The following is a 23,696-nucleotide window of genomic DNA, read 5'->3' as shown; positions in this document are numbered from 1 at the left end:
GTAGCCAGGCACAGGGCAGAGGAGAAGGGCGGGAGGGGCAGCAGTGCAGGAGCAGCAGCAGCTGGAGGGGCAGCCGGCGATACGTGCGCCACAGCAAGTAGTGGGCAGACTCGAGAGGGTTCAAGAACCAGATGAAGTTTGTGTCTGGCCGGCTGGAGCCGCAGGAGGAGCAGAGGGAGCACGGAGAAAGGCCACAGAAGCTGAGGGCTGGGGCATGGGGAGGGCCCCAGCCAAGGTGGGGGCCAGGAGGGGGGCCGACCCTGGGCTGAGTTCATAGTCCCAGGCACCCCCCAGCCATGAAGGCTGCCTGGGGCCCCAGAGTCCACCACTGCAGCTGTTTGTCTTTGGCAAACACCAGGAAGAGCATTTGACTCAGCTAGGTGGGGCCTTCCCTGGGAGAGGTGCAGCTCTCGTGTACCGGGGGCCCGTGCTCTGGCTCAGAGGGAGGTGTGGATTTTGGGGAGAAGGGGAGGAGGGAGGAGGCTCCCTTGCAATGAGGCTGTGGCCTAGGAAGGGACAGAGAAGGCAGAGGTGCCTACAGAGTGGAGGGCAAGGAGACCAGAAGTTTCTGACCCCTCCTTCCCGTTCCAGTGCCCCCAGGGACTAGCATGGCAGGGGCCTGGCCGGCAGAGCACTCACTTGGGCTTCTCCAGGGGGTCAGGTTCATTGCGGGCCAGGCCCACTGGATTCTTCTCCGCCTCCTCGGCAGTGAGTAGATGCAACTCTGCCTCCACCTTGCCCTGCAGAGAGGAACAGAATGGTCCCGGTGCCCGGGTTAGGTGCCAGGTCCTCAGCGCCCTGGCCTGGCCCAGCCCTGCCCCCTGCCCAGCAGTAGTGGTACCCACCGTGAGCTCAAACTCATCATTCTCATTGCGGGCCAGGAGGGGCCACCAGCCTTTGATGCGCTTCTGCTTGAAGATGGAAGCCAGGGGCACGTCCACCTCCCCCGTGGCCATCTCCATGCTGCACTGCTTGGCCGTCTTCGCGCCCCGCGGGAAGCGGTTCAGGTCCAGCTCGATGGCCCCTGTGGCAACCTCAGAGTCAGTTCTGACATCTGGTACTATTGACCGCACCCCCAAACCTGGGCTGGGCTCCCCCTGCCCCTGCCTCCCCCTCCCCTGCCCGCTCTGCTCCGGTCCCAGCCTTGCACCCAGGAAGTCGTCGGCGGAGAAGTGGTCGGCGTCCCAGATCTGCAGGGTGAGCCGCGCGGGGATTTTGTATTCAGTCTCGTCCCAGGAGAACATGGACTCCTTCTTGGAGATGACAATCTTTTCCTCGGCAGCCAGGTAGTCGAAGGGGAACAGGTAGCGCCAGTTGAAGTTGCCCTCGCCCGTGAGGGAGTGGTAGTGGACGTCCGTGTCCTGCTTGTCCTCCTGCTGGCCCTTCAGCCACCTGTGGAGCATCGTCGCCTGCTCCAGACTTGCGGCCACACCTGTGGGGGCTCTCTCCACCCACAGCCCCCCTGTCCTCTCCCTCCTCTCCTGCCTCGCAGGGAGATGGGCCCACCCAGCTCAGCCCCCTCCCGGCCAGGGAAACTCTCACCCACCCCCGCACGAAAATGTCACTGGACTTCTCCCCGGTGAAAAAGTCATCATCCTCCAGGACCACCTCATCTGTGTTCCACACGATGACCCGCAGCTCGTACCTGGGCAGGGGGAGGGGCTGATTAGCAGTCTGCGGGGGGTCTGTCCAGGGTCTTGGGGCTAGGATGGGGCTGGAGATGAGACGACCGGGACACGTCCTGGGGACTTGGGGGTGGGCGTGGGGCCTGGGTCAGGCTGGGGCTGAGGGAGCAGATGTGGGGAGAAGCTGAGGGGATGGGGAGACATGGGGGTACCCGGCTGAGAGAAGAGGGTCCCCCAGCCAGCATGGCTCTTATGAGGAGAACCGGGTTGGGGGAGAGCCAGTTGGGCTGGAATGCCAGGACCCAGAGCACACTCTGGACAGGGAGGCTGACTCAGGCCTCGGAGAGGCTGCCCAGGCTGCAGGGGAGGGCGTGGGGGGTGCGGGGGGGTGCGGGCGTGGCTGAAGCGAGGCTTGGAGAGTCGGCAGCAAGATTCCCCCGTCTCTAGAGGCCGGAAGCTCCACTCCAGCTCTAATAAAAATTCACACTTGGGCTTCCCTGGTGGCGCAGTGGTTGAGAATCTGCCTGCTAATGCAGGGGACACGGGTTCGAGCCCTGGTCTGGGAAGATCCCACATGCCACGGAGCAACTAGGCCCGTGAGCCACAACTACTGAGCCTGCGCGTCTGGAGCCTGTGCTCCGCAACAAGAGAGGCCGCGATAGAGAGGCCTGCACACTGCGATGAAGAGTGGTCCCCGCTTGCCACAACTAGAGAAAGCCCTCGCACAGAAACGAAGACCCAACACAGCCAAAAATAAATAAATAAACAAATGTGGGGTTTAAAAAAAAAAAAAAGGTTGGCCCAGTTTTCAAAAAAAAAAAAAAAAGTTCACACTTAAGCCCAGCAGCTGGCTGTGGACCACCATGGAATCTGATTTCCTTTACATCCTTGTCCCCAAAGGGGATTTTCCCCTTGAAGTGTAATCGTCATGATAAATGAGGTAGTTACGTCTCAACCTTTAGGAGGGAGGTTGAGTCAGCTACTAAAAATTCACTGGATTGTGGCTCTTGGAGTTCTGTCCTGTACTGCAAGTCCTGGAGGCATAACGGGTTGGGGTGTCCCCTGGTGGCGGGCCCTGGAACAGCAGACTCAGGGTCCCACCTGGAGACTATGCCAGGTAGAACGGGCTGTATAATTTGCGGGGTCCAGTGCAAAATGGAAACGCGGGCCCCTTTGTTAAAAATCATTAAGAATTTTAAGACTGCCATCTTGAAATAAGCGTGCGGCCCTGTGCGACTTCACAGGCCTACGCACTTGGCCCTGATCGCAGGCGCTGAGGCCAGTGCTGGCAGCGACTCGATCCTGCCACTTTACAGATGGGAAAACTGAGGCCCAGGCAGGCAAAGTGACCTGGCCAGTGTCAACTAGGGGAGACAGATGGCGTAGCTCCTGACCCAGTAGGCCCCACTCTCCCAGCCTCCTGCCTCTTCTGGGCACTCGCCCTGTGCATCTCACCAGCAGATGCCTTAAATAAAACTTGGTAGAGCTGAATGACGGCCTGGAGTGGGGACTGTCAGGGAGCAGAGCAGGCTCTCAGGGCTTCTGTGTCTTGTGGGTGTGTGTGTGGGAACCCACGGGGATGCTGTGTGTGTGCACGCACGTGGAGGAGTGGGTCTGTGATGACAAAGTCTGCCGGAGTGTGCCGGTGTGAACTCATAGCCCTCGCTGACCTCGCCACGGAGGTGTGGCCCCTGCTGCAGCAAAGGGGACCCACCCAGGGCAGGCCCCACAGCCCTCCTGATGGGTTGCTCTGTTCTCCCAATGAGGCCACAGGGGACTGACTAGGGAGACCTGGGCCTGGAGCCTCCTACAGAAAGGACGCCTTTGGGGAGCATGGAGGGAGGGGTGCTGGGCCCAAGCAGCTCACTTTTTGGGCTTCCGGGGGGAGATGTCCAGAGGTGTTCCAGGGGCCGGCATGTTCATGGGAAACATGTCCACCCACAACTCCAGGCGGCCCTGAGGAAGGAGGTGTGGCAGGTCTCACGGACTCCTCCCTCTGCCCAGCAAGGCCAGCTCTCCTCTCCCTCCCAATCTTTGTCCTGTCAGGACCCATTTCATCAGTTTTCATCCTTGGATGCCAGCAGTTCCTATGACGTCACCAATAGCCAGTGGCAGCTTCTGAGGGAGATACCCTAGGTCTCCATCTGAGCTGATGTAATTCTCACACAAAGTTAAGACTCAAACCCTGAAGTTACGGTGAAGGGCCATGGTGTGTGCGTATGAAGGGAACGCAGTGAATAGCAGGAGGATCTGTTGTTACGGACCCAGGTTGGGACTCCCTGATCCCAAATACCAAAGAACCTCAGATCCCGGCCAGGCCAGTCACCTGCTCGATGCCCGGCTTGTCAGGGTTGAGCAGCGGCCGCGTCTCCACGTGTTCCGGCACCAGGCGGCAGCCCACGCGGGGGATGTCCTCCCAGTACCTCAGGGCCAACAGTGCCACGTGCTCTTCCGTGGGCTTCCTCTGCCCTGTGGGTGCTAGTGGTGAGCTCACACACGGCCTCAGCAAAACAAGAGACCTGTGCTGGGCCAGCGACTCAGGGGCACAAAGAAGCCCCATCTCCAGTTTACTGCTGGGAAGCTGAGGCACAGAGGGAGCTGTGGATTGCCCAAGCTCTCAGCTGCCTCATGGGCCCAGAAAAGTCTGTGTCCTTGGGTTTCCTCTGCTTGGGACAACCTGACCAGGGAATTCTGGGCTATGAGGTCAGGGAAGAGAAAAACCCACATCCTGTCCCAGCACCCTGAAGATGGCTGGCACTGGTTTCCTGGCAGAGATACCTGCTGATTCTCTGGGAGGTGCCAGGGGGGGCAAAAGTGTGGGGACAGCCAGACCGACCTGGGTCTATGCCCTCACTCTGCCTTGTAAGAACTGAGTGGCCTTGGGCAAGTCACTGAAACCCTCTGGGTCTCGGCTTCCTCATCTGCAGAATGGGGAGAACCTCCCTACCCTACAGGGATGCCAGGAGAGAGAGTGAAGGGGACAAGTGAGCAAGTGCTGTGTGGGATGGGGAGAAAGGGTGGAGGCTGGGCGGACAGGAGGGGGACACTGGGGTGATGAGCGGATGGGTGGTCCCACCACAGGGAAGTGTGGGTCCTTCCTTGGCCACTGACACCCCCGTAGCTTTGTCCAGCATCCTGTTACCGTTCTCGTCCTCGATCTCGGAGGGCCCTGTGAAGACGCGGTTGGACACCTTCACTCTCCCAGGGGGCCCGAAGTGGGGGCCATCCACTTTGCCCTCCTTGCAGAGGCGGGTCAGGATCTGGCTGGGCTTCATGGGGTCCCGCCAGATATTGTAGCCGTGTCTGTCGGAGGAGACACATGGGCTGGGTGGGGCTCAGGGTGCGGCTGGGCCATCCCCAGGTGGTAGATGGTCCTGGCCGGTTTCCTTAGGTTGGCCGTTGCTCCGTGTCAGCAAGTGAACCCTGCCCTGCGTTCCAGGATCAGCTGACACACCAGGGCTGCTGCAGGCTGATCCCTCCTGCCCTGGGCTCTGGCCCACATGCTCAGTGTCCCAAGGATGAGGATCCAGTCTCCCCCAGGGCAGCCCACACCATCCCCCCACTGTGTCCCCTCTAACCGAACTTCAAAAACTCCCTGAGGAAACTGGTAACACAAGAGGTTAAGGGCCTTGCCCAGGGTCACGCAGCCTGGCAGTGGCACAGGGCGGCCAGATCCTCAGCGCACTCTTCCTAGCGCGCTTCTGCCTCTCCTCCCAGCCCGCTTTTCTCTCCTCATCTTGCTTCCTCTGTCCTGGAATCCCCTGTCTCTCTCCTTGTCTTGGAATCTGCAGTCCTGGCCCCTGAAGGCTGAGCCCAGAACCTGTCGGGGTGGAGGCCTGGCTGGGACAGAAACCATAATATGTCCACCTTCCCAAATCCCACGGTCTGCATCTTGGTTTTGGAGTCAAGGTGTAGTAGGTGCGCCCTGCCCCGCCCTGCCCCACGCACGTGGAGTAGGTCTGGGCGATGCCACAGGTGGCGCGGTGCTTGCTGTAGAAGCGGTTCTCCAGGTCGATCTTGGTTTCCCCAATGAGGTCATCGGTGCCTACCAGATCCCAGTCGTATACGGCTACTGTCAGCAAGGATTCCATGGGGAAGGAGGCCTCAATGTCAAAGGACCTTGTGGGACAGGGTTGGGAGAAGGGTTGAGGGTTGGGCTGGGTAGGGTGGGGTAGGAGGCGGTCTGCTCTGGGGAAGTTGGGGCAGGTGGATGGGACACCAGGAGGCCTTACTTCCCGAAGATGGGGTTGAGCTGCTTGGAGATGTAATTCTCCTTGTCACGGATGTCAGTCTTGCCTAGCCGGATGGCGATGTAGGGGTCAGCTTTGCCATTGATGTCTGCGGGATGCAGGTCCGTGGCCTGGGATGGGAGGGGTGATCCTGAGCAGGGCCCGGGCACCTTCATCTTCCAGTGTCCCTGCCCCTCTCCCTGATGGTCCCATGACAGTGAGGGGCAGAAGCACAGACCAGGGACTTGCTGTGTGACCCTGGGCAAGTCCCTGACCCTCTCTGGGCCTTGGCTTCCTCCTCTATAAAGGATGGTGCTAGACCAGCCGACCTCCCTGGTGTCTTCCAGTTGGCGGCTGTCAGTCTGTAGATGCTTCAGCCCTTCCTGGGCAGGAGGACTGGGAGCCTGGGGAAAGGATGTGAGGGGACTCTCACCCGGACCACGTAGACCCGCACCAGCACATTGATGGGGTCGTTGCTGGGGATGCCCTGGAACATGCCATAGGTGGGGTCATAGCCGGCTTCCCGGGACACGTCCTCTGGGAGTGGCACTTTGTACACGCAGAGGGAGCCCTGGGGCGAGGCAAGAGTGGGTCAGGGTGCAGCTTCCCATGGCACAGGCAGGGGTGGCATGCAAGACAGACAAGAGCACTGAGGGTCTGCGCCCTGCTGCGGTGGGGCCGTAACCCTTTAGCTGCGGTGGGGCCTTAGCCCTTTAGTTGCTGGGGTACGGAGAGTCAGGGGTTCTGGAAGGAGTGGCTGGAGTTGGGGGGCAACTCTGAGGTGGGTGGAGTGGGGAGGTGGGTTTAGGGCAGATGATCTTTATCAATCAGCGTGGAAGTATTTTTATACTTTACCAACCGGGTTGGCTGACAGTTCCACCTGGCTGTCAGCCCCGGGCTTGGGCTGGGGAGAAGAGCTGGTGGGGGGCTCAGGACTTAGGGCCCACTTGTGCTCCCTGCCTGACCTTGAAGCGCCCCACGATGCGCTCCTCCTCAGTTGCGCTGTCCTCGTTGTCCCCCGTCTTGCCCCGAAGCAGGTTGAACGTGTGCAGCCAGTCCTCGAAGCTGTCGAACTCTGACTCCAGCTCCTTGGGGTACACCTGAGCCAGGCCGGGCTGTCAGGGGGGTGAGGCCGGTCCACTGGCCTCTGTCTTGCCCCCGGTGTGACCCTACTTTCTGGCTAGGTCTGCTCCCAGACCCTCACCTTGAGTTCATCAATCTTGGGTTTCTTCTTCTCAGGGGCCTCAGACCCTTGGCCCGGGCCTGGGCTCTGGGTTCTCTTCTTCTTCTCCTCCTTTGCAGCCCTTGCCTTCTCCTTGCCCTTCATCAGCCCCTTCAGGCCTGGCCAGAAACAGACAAGGGGGCAGAAATGATGTGGCAGGAAGGCCTGGGTTGGAGACCCAGCTGTCGCTTTGCTAATTTAACTTGCAGGTCTCTGTGTGCTCATATGTAGAGAACGCAGACAATGCTGCCTGGCATGCCCGCCTCGCGCGGGAGCAGGGCACCGGTATGCCAGAAACGTGCAGAGGCTGCTGTGTGCCCTCTGACAGAGAGCGGCATGGAAGGAGCTTGGGTCTGGTGCCAGCTCACTGTGCTCTCTGGCCTCAGTCTACTTGTCTTTAACATTAAGAGGATTGTTCTGTATCAGCATTTCCCAAACAGCATTCAGTGGAACACTAGGTGTAGGTGTTCTTGGAATGCTTTAAAAGAAAAGATATATATATGTGTGTGTGTGTGTGTGTATGTAAAATAAGCTGGGGAAATATTTTATTATGTCTTCCTTTTAGAGATTTATAATAGCATTTGTATATTAAAGGCACTGAGAAGTCCTGCACCAAGGGACCTGTTTAACCCATTTGACTCCAGAACCCTCTTTTCCCTTCAGAAGACCCATTAATAGTGTTCCATGGAAAAGGTTTGGAAAATACTGAATGGTTTGAGCTCTGAGATCCCTTCCAGCTCTGATGTTCTGTGACTCTAAATGTCTGTCCCTCACTGTGGCTGCTGAACTGGTCAGAGTAAAAGCCACTCTAGATAAGGGCCTCAGCCTGCTCTCTGGTACCCAGGGATGCCTGGTGATATCTGCTGTTGGCTGCTGCAGCTGTGAGGGCCCATGGGAAGGGGAAAGAGAAGCAGCTGGTGTGACAAGCAGGGGAGCCACCCATCTGGGGGGCTGGGAGGGAGAGGCAGAGATCCAGGGCTCCAGGGCTCACCCTCAGTGTTGTCCATCTCCTCCTTCTCCTCCAAATCAATTCCTGAGGCCTCTTGCTGTTGAAGTTGCTGCCAAAAGATGAGGTGAGGAGGAGGGAAGGTGGGTTTCCTAGGGAGGTGTTTGTTGAACACACACTGTGGTGTCAGACCAGTCTTAAATGCTTAGAGGCAGAAACTCTTTTCCATTGGGTTTCAAACCCATGATGTGCTTAAGTGGGTTAAAAAAAAGTTTACGATGTGTACAATGTGACTTAACTGTACTTAGGGGTTATGATTCTTTAACTGTGTATGATTGAAAAATATGTGCTTTTTAATGTTGCTTCTTAGTGGTATTATTATTTTAATGTAGAAAAGTATAACTGAATAAGAAAATGTGCCTCATTTTCTTCAGTCAGTACACACTGGACACTAAATCATCGTTTCACCCAAGGTGTCACCGCCACCTGGTGACAGCCTGTGCAAATTACAGGAATAGACTCGAGACAATGGGCAACCTCTTGGACCTCCAGCCTGGCCAACTTGAATCGAGGAGGTGTTGGTGGGAGAAGATACTACTAGGTGTCCCCCAGTTATCTGCTCTCCTCCTCTCTAAAAGTTTTTGGCACACAGCTACCTAGCTAAAGATTACATTTCCCAGCCCCCCTTGCAGCTAAGTGTGGCTATGGGACTAGATGCTAGCCAGTGTGAGCTGAGGTGATATGCGCCGCTTCTAGGCTGGGCCCTTAAAAGGAAAGGAGTATGTGTCCCCTTCTTCTCTTTACCCTTCCCGTGGACTAGTATTAGGACGTGACGGCAAGCCATCTCTAACCACGCAGATGCCAGTAACAAGATGGCAGTGTCTTGGTCCCTGACCCCGCTGAATCACCATACCAACCTTCTTCTTGTTCACATCAATCTAACTTGCTACAGCAGTTTAACCTGTGCTCTAACATGGATAGTAAACATCACACACAACTCGGGTCATAGAAAGGGCCTGGGGGAGAGAATGTGGCTGGATCAGCTTGGTTGAGGAAACACAACCATGGGCACATGTCCATCCTGGTCAGTCGGTCAGTCAGGGAGTCCCCTGAGCTAGGTTGGCAGTGTGGAGAGAGACAAACAAGGAAGAGGAGGCATGAGCTTTCTGGAACTTGCAATCTGGCTCAGCAGACAGAACCCGTGTGCACACAACAGGGGAAGAACATTTCACAGCCACAGTGACGGAGGCATGTAAAATAAAACAGCTGGGTATTATTATGTAAAATAATAATAGCTGTGCAAATACTACTGAGAAGTTGTTGCTCCCTTTGGCCTCTGAGCGTGTATTTCTCCTCTTCCTCAAAGATCACCTCCTCTGTGAAGCCTTTCCTGATGCCCCCAGGCACTGAATTGCCTTTGTTATCATATGGTAGTGTATCTGCTTGCATGTCCATTTTGCATGTCCAGTAAATACTCAGGGCAGGTAGCCAATCTTATCTTTCGGCTCCTGTAGCCCCTAGGTTGGTGTCTGACTCATCATATATACTCGAGGTATTTGTGGAAGAAATGAATGAGGACTAGAGAAAACCAAGGCAGAGAAGGTAGACTGGACCTCCATCCTGGAAAAAGGTGAGCTAGAACTTCGAGGCTCTGAGACAGCCTGCTCCAAGCTCATGTCGATGGAGTGGGGGAGCCAGCTCTGGTGCGGGCGGGGAAGAAGCTGGATAGGAGGGTCTGATGTGGAGCTGGGGTTACCCCTCCCAGCCCAGTCCCTCCTCGGCCCCCTGCCCAGGCCAAGGCGTCACCTCTTTCATGGTATCGATGGAGGCAAAGTACTTGGACCACCAGTCCAGCATGCTCTCGTCAGGCTCCTCCTCCTCTGGTTCTTCCGAGCTGCCCTTTTTCTTCTTCTTCTTCCTCTCTTTCTCCTCATCAGCCTGCAGGGTTGGCTAGGTCTAGAGTCCTGCATACATCCCCGCACCCTGGCCATTCCCGGAGACGTGAACAATCTGGGGTTCCCCCACTCATTCCGACCATCTGCTACAGGAAAGCCTGGGCTCCAGGAGGCTCTGTGGGGCTACTGACATCAAGGTCAGGGCCTTGTTTTATGGAAGTGGATGTCACGGCCCAGTGAGGGTCATGACCTGCCAGCATGAGCCCCCAGCCAAGGCAGGACTGCCTCTCATGGGCCCTGCAGTCCAAACAGCTCTCTCCCTCTGCCTCTTTGGAGGGGTGAGATGCCGGGGCATCAGGGGGTATGGGGTGGCTCGGCCCCTGATGCTGTCTTCCTTGGCCTGATACCCTATGTAGTACAGGGTCTTCTCTCCCCAGAGCTCCCCGGCTGGTCCCCACACTCACCACATCCACCTTGATGACGGCATCAGAAGCCTGCAGAAAGGAACCGAGGAGACAGGGACAGACTTAGCCACTGGGGCCGGAAGTGGTAGGTAGCGGCTGGCCAGGGAGGGTGGAGGAGAGGGAGCCCAGGCAGGGATGTTCCCTGTGTCGTGAGCGCCATGCTCACATGGCCAGTTCTGGGTCTGTGGAAGGTCTGCCTCGAAGTTGCTTCCTCAGACCTTCCAGGGCGGTGGTTTGCAAGCCTGGCTGCACGTTGGAATGACTGGGGGCTTTTAAAAATCACCAGTTGCAGGGCTCCACTGAGTCCGAATGCGGGTACTGGGCGCCAGGAGAGCATAAACTCCCCAGACGACCGCAGTGGGCAGCCAGGGTCAAGAGGGGAGGTGGACACGGCATGAGGCTGGAGGTCAGTAATGTTGGCTGCATGAAGGGCAAGTACCTTAAAAAGTAAGTGGACACAAAATTACACAGCTGAAGAGGAACCTGGTGAAAAGGGCCCCACCAGAGTCCAGGGCCTGTGGGACGATGGGGCAGCTCAGGTCTGTGCCGTCCTCTTGGTTCACTGATGGCCTGAAACCAGGGGGCTTCCCCACCCCGGCCCTGCCTCCAGGAGGAACAGGCTTCTCAGGGAGGAGCTCAGGAAGCTGGAAGCTGAGGGGATGTGGCATCTCCAGGTGTAGCCCCAGAGCCCCTGGCAGTGCCATCCCAGGCCTGCAGGCCAGGCCCCGGGCCTCGACTCCTCCCCTTTTCCATGAGCCATGCCCCGTGCTAACTCAGCCTGCTGGCTGGGACTCTATGGGGACCAGGATGATGAGGTAAGGAAGGATCCTTTCAGACCGGACTCAGGTCTCAGAGGCTAGGAGACGCCCCTGTGCTGTGTGAAGCACATGCAGTCAGGAACGGGATTTGGAGAACGTGGTGGGAAGGAAGCCTGCTTCCCGCCCCTCTGTCCTGTCTGGATTCAGGATGGCCTGCTCCAGGCCAGCCTCCATCCCGCCGTCCCCTGCTGACGCCATGTCCGCATCCAAACACCGAGGTGACAGGTCTCCCTCTGGCAGACAAAGAGCCCCAGTCCATAAGCCAGGAGGAATAAAGAGCTTCCACCTGGAAATCCTGCCCCAACCCACACCTTGGGAGAGTTGTTTGTAAATTGCTGGGAAGGAAAACCGGGGACCCTCTGGAAAGAACACTGGTGTTTGCACAGGAATCCATTGCCTATGGTGTCATTTGTTGGAATAAAAATAATTGCAGGCCATTACTTCACACGGTTACTGCTCTCTCTGTCTCTCATACGTGTGTACCACGTGTTCATGCACATGTGCACACACGCACAGAATTGAGAGTCTCGCCTTCCAGGACAGTATAGGATGGGGCTGTGTGCACGTGCAGTCAGGGTTAGCCCTGGCCCATCGCACGCCAAAGGAGGAGTGACTTAATGTGTCGTCTTGTGTGCGGGGTGGCCCGGCTCTGGAAAAGTGCCACCCGCAGTTGCACGTCCCCAGCCAGCGTGGGGCTGACCCCAGGCGCCTTACCGCATCCAGCTTCACCACGGTCTCCAGCTTCTTGACAGGCACCTCCGGCTCCATGTTCACCACGACCTCCCCTGTGGGGTGAGAAGAGGGGCCCCCACTGTACAGCACACGGCGGCCCTGGAGGAGCCCGCCTGGACAGAGAGATGGACAGACAGACGAGGAGGAGCAGGCAGAACCGTGAGAGTCAGGGGTGCTTGGAAGGGCCAGAGGCCTAAAGCTGATTCTAGAGCTTTCCAGGGGAGAGGGAGGAGGTGAGCCAGAGAGGAGGGTGAGGTGTGCTGGGTGACACAGTGGAGGCCGAGGGGCAGGGGATTCGGGGGGTTGGGACGGGGGGGTCCTGGATCTTCTCCAGGAACCGGCTGAGGAAGCCATCTGCCCTCAGGCCCCCTAAGGACCCCTGGGCTCTGGCCTTTCTGGCACTAGAGCTTGGGGCCACCCTGGGCAGCCTTCCTTGGCCCCCAGGGCGGGACCTCCCTCCTGGCCTCCCCAGCCCACTCAGAGATGGCCTCAGGAGGAAACCAGGTGGGCTGCCCTGTGAGCCGGAGGCCCTGCCCTGGGCCTCAGGAGCGCCATACCCGAGGTGTTCCAGGTGAGGGCTGAGTGGTCCGGGGGCCGGTAGATGAAGCGCCGCAGGGAGCTGACGGTGTGGGAGCCGACCAGGGTGTAGCGGCCGAAGGCCCGGCAGTCCACCACACGGATGTTCAAGGGCGGGTGCAGGAGCTCATTCTCCGGGAGGTCCTGGGGGTGGGGCAGGGACTCTGAGCTCAGAGAAGGGGCAGAGGCACCCAGCTCTGCCCAGGCAGGTCCCGGCCCACACTCACCACTTCAAAGCACTTGACGAGGGTGCTGAAGTTGGGGTTCTTCTTGTAATTGTGGATCAGGGACGACTGCACCCCCTTCCCCGCGCACTCGATGTCTACCCGCGGCCGGTCCACCTGGGCCAGGTTCACCCGCTTCAGGTCCCGCAGACCCCAGAACAGCACCTGCGTGGGGGGCGGTGGGGGGAGAGGACAGTCCCTCAGTCAAGGGCATCAGCTGCGGGCGGGCAGGGCCACCTGAGGAGGAACCGGGCTGTGGGTGGGCTGTGCATCAGGAGGGGCAGGGCTGGGAGAGCCGAGGAGGGGCGGGTGTCCTGAAGGCGCTGTGGGGTGAGGGTGGGTGTTGGGGGCAGATGGGAGGGCCGGGAAGGGTCCTGGACCGTGGCAGTGTGACTCAGTGCAAAAGCGGCAGGCGCCGGACGGTCGCGAGCCTGGATCTGCTACTGGCCCCTGGGTGTGACCTTGGGCCAGTCACTTCTCCTCCTGGGCCTTCAGTGTCCTTATTTGAAAACCGGAGCATGGCCTGGGGTTGCTGAAGACCTCTGAAGTTTGATGCCAACAGTGTAATGCATGCCTACGACCCTCATGGAGAGAGAGTGAGGGGGGCCAGGGAGCAGAGCACAGCAGGGTCTGTTCAGGGCAGGGCTGGGAGGGGCCGGATGGAGTCCTCACACACCTCTATCCGGTACTTGCTGAGCACGGGCCGGATGCCCATAGGCACAGGCATGATGGGACCTCGGTCCATGTCCACTGGGCCATTGATGGGCGGCAGGTCGGCCTTCCCTGCTGGTCCAATCTGGGGAGTGGGGGACATAGTGTCACACCCTGGGGAGCCCGGGGAGAGGGCTCTCTCTCCCCATGAGTTATCTGGCATGTGATCTGGGGAGACAGGGAAGGCTGAACAGCCCAGGTCCCCAAGAACCACACCCCCAGCTTCCTGTCCGACTGGCCTCCCAGCAGGATGGGGAGGAGAAAGGCCCCTGGCCCAGCCCCCTCTTTCCAGCAGCCCCACCTGCAGCAGCTCGAAGGCGGCCAGCAGGTCCCCGGCCGTGGCGTTGCCGCGGTAGATCTGGTAGTACTCGAGCTGGGGCGGGAAGCGGGGCGGGCAGTATGCCTCGTCGGCCATCTTCACCAGGGGCTTGGCAAAGGTCCGGCCTATGAAGTCGGTTTTGCCCTGATGCGACAAACAGCCAAGGTGGCCTCTTGGTGCTTGAACTGACCAAACATGTTCACACCTGGGATCTCATTCAGTCCTCACCACGGCCCCATGTAGTTGCAGGTGTGATCACGCCATTTTACAGATGGGGGAAACCAAGTCTCGGGCTAGCTCCAGGCCATGCTGGCAATGAACGGCAGCTGCAGGACTCAGGACTACCTCTAGTCCAGAGCTCACTCAGGGCACCCCAGTAGCTGAGGTGTAGTAAGTGGCTCCCCAGCTCTGGAGGGGTCACCCTAACCCTCCACTCCCTTACTCCAGAGCTCCCATGGAGAGCTATGAGGCTGTTACTGACTGTGGTAGGTGTGGGCAGGGCTGGGGGGGCCCTCAAATGGGGGAAGGCTGGGGACAGCAGGCTTTCGGGGCACATCTGGGTCTGAGCTTGGTCTGTCTGTGCCGGGAGGTGGGACGCCCTGGCCTGTCTCCTCCCTGAGGCCCCAGAGGCCCACAGCATCGGAAAGGGGTCAGGCTGCAGTGACAGGGCAGGAGACACCCGGGGTCTCCTGGAGGGGCTGGTCAGCAGCCCAGACTCCCAGCTTCCCTGGCAAGCACCCTGGCCAAGGGGCTCTGGGGGTGGGCTGTGGAGGTGACCGCTAACGCAGGTGGAGTGCGGGGGAGGAGGCATGGTCCCTGGTGCCAGAGCCCACCCATACCATGCTGTCCTGGTCGTAGACTTCGATGACAATGATGGGGGGGTCGTCCCGCAACTCATGAGCTTCGCCATAGAGCTCCAGGTTGTCGAACACCAGCATCTGGTCCCAGGTGGGGCACAGGGTCTCATTCAGCACCTGCAGCGTGGAGGGGGGGCACAGGTAAGCGATGGTGGATGGGCAACACCTGAAGAGGAGTCACCCCCAGTCACCGTGGTTTCAAGGGGACGCGGGAGCACGAGCGCCATGTCCCCTGACTCTTCTGGGAATCTTAAAATGAAGGCTGATGTGAGGTCTGCTCCTGACCCTCTCTCCCAGCCCCCCGCCAATGTCTTCCCTGTCTTCTGTGTGGCTTGGACCTGCAGTTATCTGCCAGCCTTCCCTCTAAGGATCTGGGGTACTGGCTGGTCTGTTTCTCCAGGTCCCAGAGGCTCACAGGCCCCCTCCAGTGCTCTCAAAGCCAGAGCCGCGCCCTCCTCCCCGGGGCCCTCACCTCTGTGCACTGACTCTGGTTGATGAAGAAGACACGGGCGAAGGGGTCCGAGAGACCGCTGCTGTCGGCGGCAAAGAGGCTGCGCGCCTGGTACATGTGGGCGCGGAGCTGGAAGGCCTGCTTCTCTGTGGGGGGAGCAGGCTGAGGCTCGGGGAACAGGCCACCCGCCGGTGCCCTCCCGCCGGTGCCCTCCCGCCCGGGCCCGGGAGCCCTCGCTCACTGGTGTAGACCAGGCTGATGGGTGGGACGGCGTGCAGGCTGGAGCCCTGGGCTGCCTTGACCTCCTCGAAGCCGCAGGGCAGGCCGCACAGAAAGTCCTTGCGCTGCTTGCTGAGGCCCAGCCACAGGTAGAGCTCCAGCTTGGCCTGCACCGTCCAGCCGGCCGAGCCGAAGCCCCGCTTCCCTGGCAGCTGGCGGGGGGGCGCAGGGTCAGCTGCCGGAGCCCACGGGGTGAGGAAGGGGCAGGAGGCTGGAGGAGGCTATGGGCAGGGGGGCCCTGCCCTCCGCAGCCGTCCCGCTGGGCTGTGTGGTGCGGAACACAGGGCAGAGGGGCACGGGCAGGGGGGGACCCCCCACCCCTTTCCTATTCTATCCAGCTCTTCTCTGAGCACCCCGTCAGCTCAGGCCAGCCGGACCCAGGGGTGGGGGTGCTGCCCCCTCCAAGGGGAGGTTGACCCCTTGACAAAGCGCAGACCCCAGCCCCTCCGCCCCCAGTCTTGCTCCCCTTCCGGCACCTTGAGGAAGAGCGTCTTGACCTTGGCGCAGTCCTTGCCCAGCTCCTCCTCCACCATGGAGAAGAGAAGGTCCTTGGAGGGCACCCGGGCGTAGGCGATGCGCTTGTTGTTGCTCATCATCCAGATGAAGACATCGGGGATGCTGTGCTGAGGCTGGGGTGGGGGCGGGGTGGGCGCCCAGTAAGGGAGAGGTCCTGCCTCTTGGCCAGGCCTGAGTCCACAGAGGAAAGGACCCCGGCGCTGGGTCTTCCTTCTCCTCCCACAGATCCAGCGGGAAGAACATGGGACGGGGTGAAAGGCTTGGTCTCTCCTGTCCCCCAACGGCTGTCAGAGCAGGAGGGGCCTCCTGGATGGTCTGACCCAGCCCCTCCCGGGCAGCCCCGCTTCCGCCACCTCGGATCACTCTGGTTTGGGGCTGGCAGGGGGCGCACCTCGTCTGCCAGGAAGCGCAGCTTGTGCAGGAAGTTCTGGCACAACCTCAGCTTGTCCCGCACCGTGTGCCGCTTCACCTGTGCCCGCAGGGTCTTGGCCTGCTGCCCCATGCTCTCCTGCCGGCGTCGGGGGTGTAAGTGGGGCTCAGGTCATGACGCACGATGGAGGGTCTGGCCCTGGGGGCTGTGACCTCAGAGATAGATGTCCCCCACCTCGGGTTCCCTTTTCACCTCCAGACCCTCCCTCCATCCCCGGTGTGGTCCAGCCGCATCCTCACCAGCTCCCGCATGCAGGATTTGAGGCGCTCCCGGTCCAGCCTGGTGCAGGACCAGTGGCCCTGGTCCTTGTCCGCGAGGGAGAGGAAACGGCTGGGAGGAGAAGAAGCAGGGCTTAGCAGAGCCCACCCGCCAGCAGGAGGCGTGCAGATGCCTCCTTCTCTGCCAAGCCCCCACTTCTGACCCCCCATTGGCAGCCCTGCCACTTACTAGCAGCCACAGCTCAGCTCCTCCAGGACGCCCCGCAGTCGACGCTCAGGGTAGGACTTTTCCGTTTTGATCATCTCCTGCACATCATTCAGGCCTTCTTCCTGTGAACCAGGAGTGTGAGCCACAGCCCCTTCAGCCTCCCCAAATGTCTCCCCCATTCATCAGAGGGATGAGGGGCTAGCGCCCTAGGACCTCCCACGAGCGCCATCTCTGGACTGTCTCGCCATCACAAGGAAACACAAATTTTCCACGTTCTGTTTTCAGAACCTGAAGGAAGAAGCCACCTCTGGGCCATGAGTCTGTGGTCCTGGTGGACCCACAGGGGTCGGGCAGAACTCAGGGCTAGATGCAGGGGGTGGGGGGAGTGCAGGCCAGAGACAGAGGGGTTGGCCAGTCACCTCCAGGGAAACCCGGGGCTGGATGGGCCAGGGTTCCCAGACTCCACTCCGGGCAGCCCTCAGGCTCTCCACCGCTCTTGGGACTGGGGCAGGGACAGGAACACAGGTTCTACTGGGGCCATTCTGCAGTTCCTCCCTCAACCCCATGGCATGCTGCCAGGCAGACAGGACTTGTGTGTTGCAGGGGAGCTGTCCAAGCTGGGCGAGGCCCTCTGAAGCATACGCCCTCCGCCTTTCCCCTCCCCGCCGTGGCCTGGCCCTGACCAGCTTGTCTGCGACGTGGTCTATGATGTTGGCATTGTAGAGGCGGCGGCGCTGGTCCGGCCACCAGCTCTTGATGTAGATGCAGGGCTTGCGCTCCAAGTAGGGCAGATAGAAGTAGTTCCTGGGGTGGGAGCAGGTGGGAGGTTGAGGACTGGGCACCCAGGCAGGTGGGGGTGGGGCGGGGCCAGGCCACGAGAGGATGGGAGGCAGCAGGCAGGGCTCCCAGGACCCTCTGTCCTGGCCGGCTCACCTGTCGGTGATCTGGGGCCGCATGGGTGGGCTGGAGGAGACTGAGGCCAGGTCCCCACCGTCGTCAGTCTCGTCGTCACTCGACTTCTGGATCAGATCCACTTCCTCCTCGTCCCCAGGCTCCTTCTGAGGCCGAGGCCGAGGCCGCTGGGGCCGAGACAGGCCATCGACTTCGTTCCCATAGTTGCCTGGAGGCAGAAGGGGGCACCCGAGGGCCTAGAGTCCTTTTCCCACCAGGCCCCACCCTGCCCTCCAGTCCAGGGGTCTGTGAGAGGGAAGAGGGAGAGTCAGGCAATGGGGCCGGTGCTCACAGGCCTGTGTCAGCTCAGACACGATAGAACACTCGCCGGAGGAAGGGGCCATGTCCTGCACTCCTGCAGAGGTCTCACTAGGAGCCCTGATGACCACTGAGCTCAAGGTCCAGCCCAGGACGTGGCCCGTATTCCCACTCTCTCCTCTCCAGTCCCATGAGGGCCTCGCTCCCTTCTGCAGGGAGGGCTTCTTCCCTCCTCGTGCCCCTAACACAGCCTAGCGCCTAGGTGGAGCTGAGGCCGGCCCTGTGGGGCGTGCGTTCTCAGGTGCAGTCGCTGTACGTGGCGTGGGGGCCTGAGGACACGTGAGGGCAGTGGTCAAAGTTCCCCGCCAGCCCCAGGCTGTGGAGCAGGGCTTGGCAGCCACCAGCCCTGCGGGCCCAGCTCTCACCTATAGTGACCTCAAAGGTGATGGGCTTGTCTCCATTTTTCCGGTCGATCATTGAGGCCTCCAGGAGGGCTCCAAATAGAAAGAATTCTTCCATTTTCCCCACGCAGCTCTGTGGAGAAGGTGGTTCAAACCCTCCGGAAAGCTTAACGGTGTGGGGGGTTGGGTCTGGGGCCAGGCCTCCTCCTACGTCTTACAGACAGGCCCTTGGGGCTAATGGTAGGGACATCCTACCCAGCTGTGGAGCTACGAGCCCCGACACTGAAGGCCCAATTCCTTCGGCCCTCCAGCCTGTCCCCGGAGGAAGGGCTGCTATGTTCAGCACAAGGACAGCCATGGCCAGGAACAAGGCAGAGACAAGGCTCCACCTTGGGGCCTCCGGGGAGAGCACAGGCACAGGCAGTGGAAGGGGACAGAGGTCCTCCTGCTTTCTGGGGAGGGAGGCCCCATCCTGGGGTCTGGCCCCTGAGGCAGGCAGGAGGGACACTGGCAGAGGCCAGGCACAGGCTGCCGTGGTGGGAAGGGGGTTGAGCGGGGGGGCTCTGGAGGACAGCACAGTGCCCTGGGGCCTCACCTCGGAGACGGGTGTGGCCGGTTCCACCTGCACCTCCGTGGAGCTGGTGAGCTCAGGGTTGGAAGTGTCCAGGATCTCCACCGCCAGGCCCAGCATGAGGCGGGCGCGGAAAGACACGCCCTCCCCCAGGCCGTCATTCAGGTCCTGGTGCTCGTCCAGCAGCGTGTAGTTGCGTGTGGAGCCATACATGTTCACCCAGGCGGGGCCCAGCGTGGGCAGGAAGCCTGCGGGCCGGGGGCGGGGGTCGAGGGGCTCACTTGGGTGGAGGGACCTGTTTGGGGGGCTCCTGGCCTGTGCCTCCTGGTTGCTGAGCTGAGGACCTCGTGTCTCGCTCGGGGAAATGTCTGAGGCAGCAGAGGGCCTGCGGGCAGCGAGGCTCACAGGGGCTGCGGGGAGAGCGGTGTCTGCCGTGCGGGGCTGGCTGCGGGCTGACCTTGTCACTTGCATGGGGCACTTTTGTGTGTCTGCTTATTCTCTGCGGGAGCCTGAGCTGGCCGTGCCTCTCCACATACACACACATCCATTTCTGTGGAGCAAAATCATGCCCCCTGCTTCCTGGTGCCTGTTGCAGGGGCCGTCTGTGATCTACTTGAAGGACAGATGCCAGCACCTCCCCAGCTCCTCAGCAAGGCCTTTGCCGTCTGTGCGTGCCACGAGGGTCTCACCTGCTTCTGCAGACCCCTCCCCTCCTCCCTGAAGGCCCTTACTCTCCGCCTGTGCCTGTTAAACGCTCTTCCTCCACGAAGTACCCCCATTTCCTAGGCCCGACTATTTTTCTCCCATTAGGATTTGTTATGTCTCGTGTGTAGCACGGATTCAATTCTGCCTTAAGAGTTTTGTTTGGTTTCTGTTCTGCCTAGTTTATAAAAAACATTATAGCATTTAAAAAACTGAGATATTCTTCCTATAACACAAAACTCACCATTTTAAAGTATGCATTTCAGGGGTTTTTCGTGCATTCACTATGTTGTGCTACCATCCAGGACATTTCCATCCTCCTCAGAAGAAACCCCATACCTTTCAGTGGCTCGTCCCAGTTCCCCTCCCCCCAGCTCCTGGCAACCACTCGTCTACTTCCTGTTTCTATGCATTTGCCTGTTCCGGACATTTCATACAAATGGAATCATGCAATCTGTAGTCTTTTGTGTCTTCTGTCTCAGGTTTTGAGCATTTGGTAGCACACCTGTCTCCCTCATCCCCAGGGGAGCACCGTGAAGACCGGACGGATTCCTCCTTGTTCTGTATCCCTGGTACTCAGCTCAGTGCTCTGGTCCTACAAGTCTGTAGCTAGGTACTATGGCAGCAGTGCACTCATATATGTACTACATATGTATATATACACATGTATATAATTACTATTATTTTCATTTTACAGATGGGAAAACAGGCATGAAGGTCACGCAGCTTCTAACTGTCAGAGCTGGGGTTCAAATCCAGGCAGCCTGGCTCAGGAGGGCCCAGGCACGTCTGTGTAGACGTGAACCATGAGTTTCCACCCTTCCCTGGAGGCGGGGGCTGTTGGCAATGCCCTGACCATGCCTGGCACCTTTCAGGCAGAGGTGCGGGATGGTGGTGGTGCACGGGGGGGGTCTCATTTACGCTACCCCTTTAGCCCCACGTCCCACCCCCGGTCTCCTGCTGCTGACCTTTGTCTCCGTCGTTGGAAATCTTGCGCAGGTCAATGAAGTGGGTGCCGATGGCCACGTCGTTGACCTTGTCTGAGTCCCGGATCTGTACCTTCATGCGCTTGCAGAGCGGGGGGAACAGGTCTGTAAAGACCACCTGCTCATTCCACAGTGGCTCATAGCTGCTTTTCTGCACTGAAGTCTTGCCCTGGTGGGAGGGAGCGAGGGTTAAGGCTTGCGTACGTGCATAAGTGTGCATGTGTGTCTGTGTGTGAGTGTGTATATGTGTGTTATGTGTGTGCATGTGCTGTGTGTGTGTGTACTTACCTCCTCACCCTTCCCCACCCCAGCCTCTCTGGCTCTTCTCCCTCTCAGTGCCCCCCTCCTCTCAGCTCTTGGTGAGCTGGGGGCAGTGAGGAATCCCTACGGCCCAGCCTGGCCTCGCCCACCCAACCCCTCTGAGCTAGAGCTCCCCTCATCTCTCTCTCCTCACTTCTAGAGGTGACTCACCAAGGTGATCAAAGGCCAGTCTCGTGGCTTCTGATTTTGCCTCACGTCCGTCCCCAGGACCTCACACCCAACCCCTTGCACCTCTGGTGCCTGTCACCCCAAGCCCCAGCCTCCTGCACCCCAATACCTTCTGGCCGGCAAAGAAGACTTGCACGTAGGGGTCGACCAGGTCCTTGTTCTCACCGATGAAAGCCTTCTTCATGTTGGCCATGAGGCTTGTGTTCATGCGGGGCAGCCCCTCTGCTCGGTAAATCTTCACGTAGAACCGGGCCCACTGGCGTTCGGAGGGCACCCCCTCGGGGAGCAGCAAGTTCCTGCCGGCACATACAGCTAGGGCTGTGGTAGCCAGCCCTGGGCACCCCGACTCCTGCCTCAGCATCTACATACCCCTGGGGGCCGGGACAACAGGTGAGGGATGGCTGAGAAGGCCCACACTAGAACTAAAAACACTGGAGTGTAGGGCACCTGCTGTCTTGTGATCCTGGGCAAATCTCCCCATCTCTCTAAGCCTCAGTTTACTCACCTTTAAGATGGGAATAATATGATATTCCCTCTCAGAATATGATAAGGCTCAAATAGGTTAAAATATATGAGTACTTTGTAAACTGTAGCGTGGGAGACCACTCTTAATAATATTATCCAGTTTTCTCAGCTGTGTGTCACATCTTTCGTCTCCTATACAAAAACCTCACAACTGGCCCCCACTCTCCCTCCCCGGCCCATGGAAGGCATGATTCATTGGATCCTGCACTTTTCCTCACTGAATCCAGATGAGGTCCCAGAATATTCCTCAACAACCACTGTCAGCTGCCTGGAATTGGTACAGAAAATAAAACCTCTTTGCTCTCCTGCGTGTAGACTCAAGACCCAGCAGCTCTGGGACTTTGCTTTCTTTTTTCCAAGTTTCTCAGTCAGAAGCCTGGATGTCAAATGACTGTCACTCGTGACTGTCCTCTGTGAACCCCTGCCTGCCCTTCCTCAGTCCTTTCTGCCCCATGAGGAGAGTCCCCGGACACCGAGGCTGGCCTGGCCTCAGTCCTTCCAGGGAGAGATGGGCCATCTGGGCATGGGGGTAGGGAGATGGAGGGTGAGATCTCTGGGCAAAGTCCACCCTGGGGGTTCCCTTGGTGTTCCAGGAAGGGCTGGGCCGGGTCTTCAGGGGCTGGGGGAGGATGGGAGCCTCACCCCTCAATGTCTTCCTCTTCCGTCTCGTTGGCCTTGTGGGGCGTCTTGATGTTGTCCCCCTTGCCCACCACGGCGACGTCACACTTCACGTAGCCCTTCAGCCCCGCGGAGATGTCGTCGGGGTCCGACAGGATGGCCCACTTGTGGTGGAACTGGTGCTCTGCAGTGGCGAGGAGAAGGGGCTGCACCTGCTGGCCTACCCAGGGCGGCACCTGTCCTCGGGGCAGGCCTCGGAGCCCAGGTCACCAGGTCTTGGGGCCCTGGGGCCACAGCTCTGCCTGCCTCTCGGCCAGGGAGACAGAGGTCCCCGAGCAAGGGTAGCCGAGGCAAGGTCCCGCCCCTGGTCATGCACCCAGGCGTGTGGCGTGGCTTCAAACAGAGGAGCCTCGTAATTGGTTTCTCTGCCTGCAGCCCTCCTGCCCCCAACCCATGCAGTCAACCGCCATGCAGCTGCCAGACAGAGCCCTCAAAGAGGCCCTCCCTCTCTCACTCCCCATTTCAAACCCACTTGAGGCTCCCCAGTACTTGGGGGAAAGACCACAGACCTCAGCATCCCCCGTGGGGTCTCCTGATACAGCTCTCCCCAGCTCTCAGTGTTCACCCTCCGCCCGCCCACCCCTCCCCACGCCGTGCTCCTGCAAGCAGAGCTGTCTACCCCTCTGTGAATAATTCATATTGCTGTTTCATACCCCCATGTCTTTGTGGCTGCTGTTCTTTGAGCTTGGAATGCCCCCATCCCTTCTGCCCCCCACCCCAACCCTCCACCTCCCTATTCACACTTCTAATCATTTTGTTCATGTGTCTCCTCTTCCATGCAGCCTTCCCTGACTTCCTCAGAAGAGCTGATCCTGGCCCCTTTCCATATGCACATCTCTTATCTCACTGTCACTGTGATTATCTACTTATTGTCTGTCTCCAATTTCAGACCGAAAGCCTCCTAGAGACAGACACTGGTAGTGTCACCCCAATACTCCCAGGAATTAAGATGGTGTGGAGGAAAGGACAGATGTCAGGAGAGGAGCCCACCCTAGGACGGATCTGCCCCTTCAGGTTGACTTTAAAGCTGTTTGCAGGCGTAGCCTGTACGAAGGGCACATCTTCTTCCTTGATTTTGTGTGGGCACTGGAATCTCCAGGGACTCAGAAGTTTCCTCTTCCCCTCCCTCCTCTTTCAACTTCTCCTATAGTTCAGACCTGTTGCCAGCAAGCCTCTGTCTCCATTTGGTTCTGTGAGATGTGTTCAGGACTGTGTGCAGAAATCGGCCTGTTTGGGGATAGGCCAGGCCAACTGTGTCTCCGGAGAGATAATGCCATTGCAGAGTCCGAAGAGACAGATCGGGATGGTGAGAGCGGAGTAAGCCATGTGTATGAGGGGTCACTGGAGGCCGTCAGCTGAACTGGCACACCTCAGGAGGAGGGGGCCATGTCCTAGGCTGCCCCAGAGCTTCCACT

At 59.2% G+C, this 23,696-nt stretch overlaps 1 protein-coding gene across 2 annotated transcripts in view; it reads right to left on the bottom strand.

Moving 5' to 3' along the window:
- Positions 1 to 23,696, bottom strand: part of OTOF (otoferlin) — a 91,291-nt gene that overhangs the window by 1,674 nt on the left and 65,921 nt on the right. The window contains exons 12-45 of one of the 2 annotated variants that reach the window (XM_029232014.1): positions 22,246 to 22,405; positions 21,188 to 21,374; positions 20,572 to 20,758; positions 18,926 to 19,149; positions 18,355 to 18,463; positions 17,654 to 17,840; positions 17,404 to 17,524; positions 16,742 to 16,842; positions 16,534 to 16,624; positions 16,256 to 16,372; positions 15,825 to 15,977; positions 15,311 to 15,500; positions 15,091 to 15,215; positions 14,601 to 14,735; positions 13,744 to 13,905; positions 13,408 to 13,527; positions 12,735 to 12,896; positions 12,489 to 12,651; positions 11,914 to 12,044; positions 10,382 to 10,411; positions 9,829 to 9,960; positions 8,068 to 8,134; positions 7,059 to 7,195; positions 6,820 to 6,954; positions 6,288 to 6,425; positions 5,858 to 5,985; positions 5,574 to 5,744; positions 4,768 to 4,928; positions 3,952 to 4,094; positions 3,493 to 3,581; positions 1,547 to 1,645; positions 1,151 to 1,392; positions 846 to 1,024; positions 640 to 740 (exon numbers count right to left, since the gene is read on the bottom strand). In XM_029232014.1, the coding sequence (XP_029087847.1) occupies positions 640 to 740; positions 846 to 1,024; positions 1,151 to 1,392; positions 1,547 to 1,645; positions 3,493 to 3,581; positions 3,952 to 4,094; positions 4,768 to 4,928; positions 5,574 to 5,744; positions 5,858 to 5,985; positions 6,288 to 6,425; positions 6,820 to 6,954; positions 7,059 to 7,195; positions 8,068 to 8,134; positions 9,829 to 9,960; positions 10,382 to 10,411; positions 11,914 to 12,044; positions 12,489 to 12,651; positions 12,735 to 12,896; positions 13,408 to 13,527; positions 13,744 to 13,905; positions 14,601 to 14,735; positions 15,091 to 15,215; positions 15,311 to 15,500; positions 15,825 to 15,977; positions 16,256 to 16,372; positions 16,534 to 16,624; positions 16,742 to 16,842; positions 17,404 to 17,524; positions 17,654 to 17,840; positions 18,355 to 18,463; positions 18,926 to 19,149; positions 20,572 to 20,758; positions 21,188 to 21,374; positions 22,246 to 22,405 (4,777 nt within the window). The remainder of the gene's footprint in view (positions 1 to 639; positions 741 to 845; positions 1,025 to 1,150; positions 1,393 to 1,546; positions 1,646 to 3,492; positions 3,582 to 3,951; positions 4,095 to 4,767; positions 4,929 to 5,573; positions 5,745 to 5,857; positions 5,986 to 6,287; positions 6,426 to 6,819; positions 6,955 to 7,058; positions 7,196 to 8,067; positions 8,135 to 9,828; positions 9,961 to 10,381; positions 10,412 to 11,913; positions 12,045 to 12,488; positions 12,652 to 12,734; positions 12,897 to 13,407; positions 13,528 to 13,743; positions 13,906 to 14,600; positions 14,736 to 15,090; positions 15,216 to 15,310; positions 15,501 to 15,824; positions 15,978 to 16,255; positions 16,373 to 16,533; positions 16,625 to 16,741; positions 16,843 to 17,403; positions 17,525 to 17,653; positions 17,841 to 18,354; positions 18,464 to 18,925; positions 19,150 to 20,571; positions 20,759 to 21,187; positions 21,375 to 22,245; positions 22,406 to 23,696) is intronic. The other variant, XM_029232015.1, reaches the window with a different exon arrangement.

The sequence above is a fragment of the Monodon monoceros genome, unplaced genomic scaffold, assembly GCF_005190385.1.
Source record: "Monodon monoceros isolate NGI ecotype Baffin Bay Population unplaced genomic scaffold, NGI_Narwhal_1 Super_Scaffold_19, whole genome shotgun sequence".
Lineage (NCBI taxonomy): Eukaryota > Metazoa > Chordata > Mammalia > Artiodactyla > Monodontidae > Monodon > Monodon monoceros.
The sequence above is the reverse complement of the archived record's forward strand: the minus strand, read 5'-3'. Positions and strand labels throughout refer to the sequence as shown.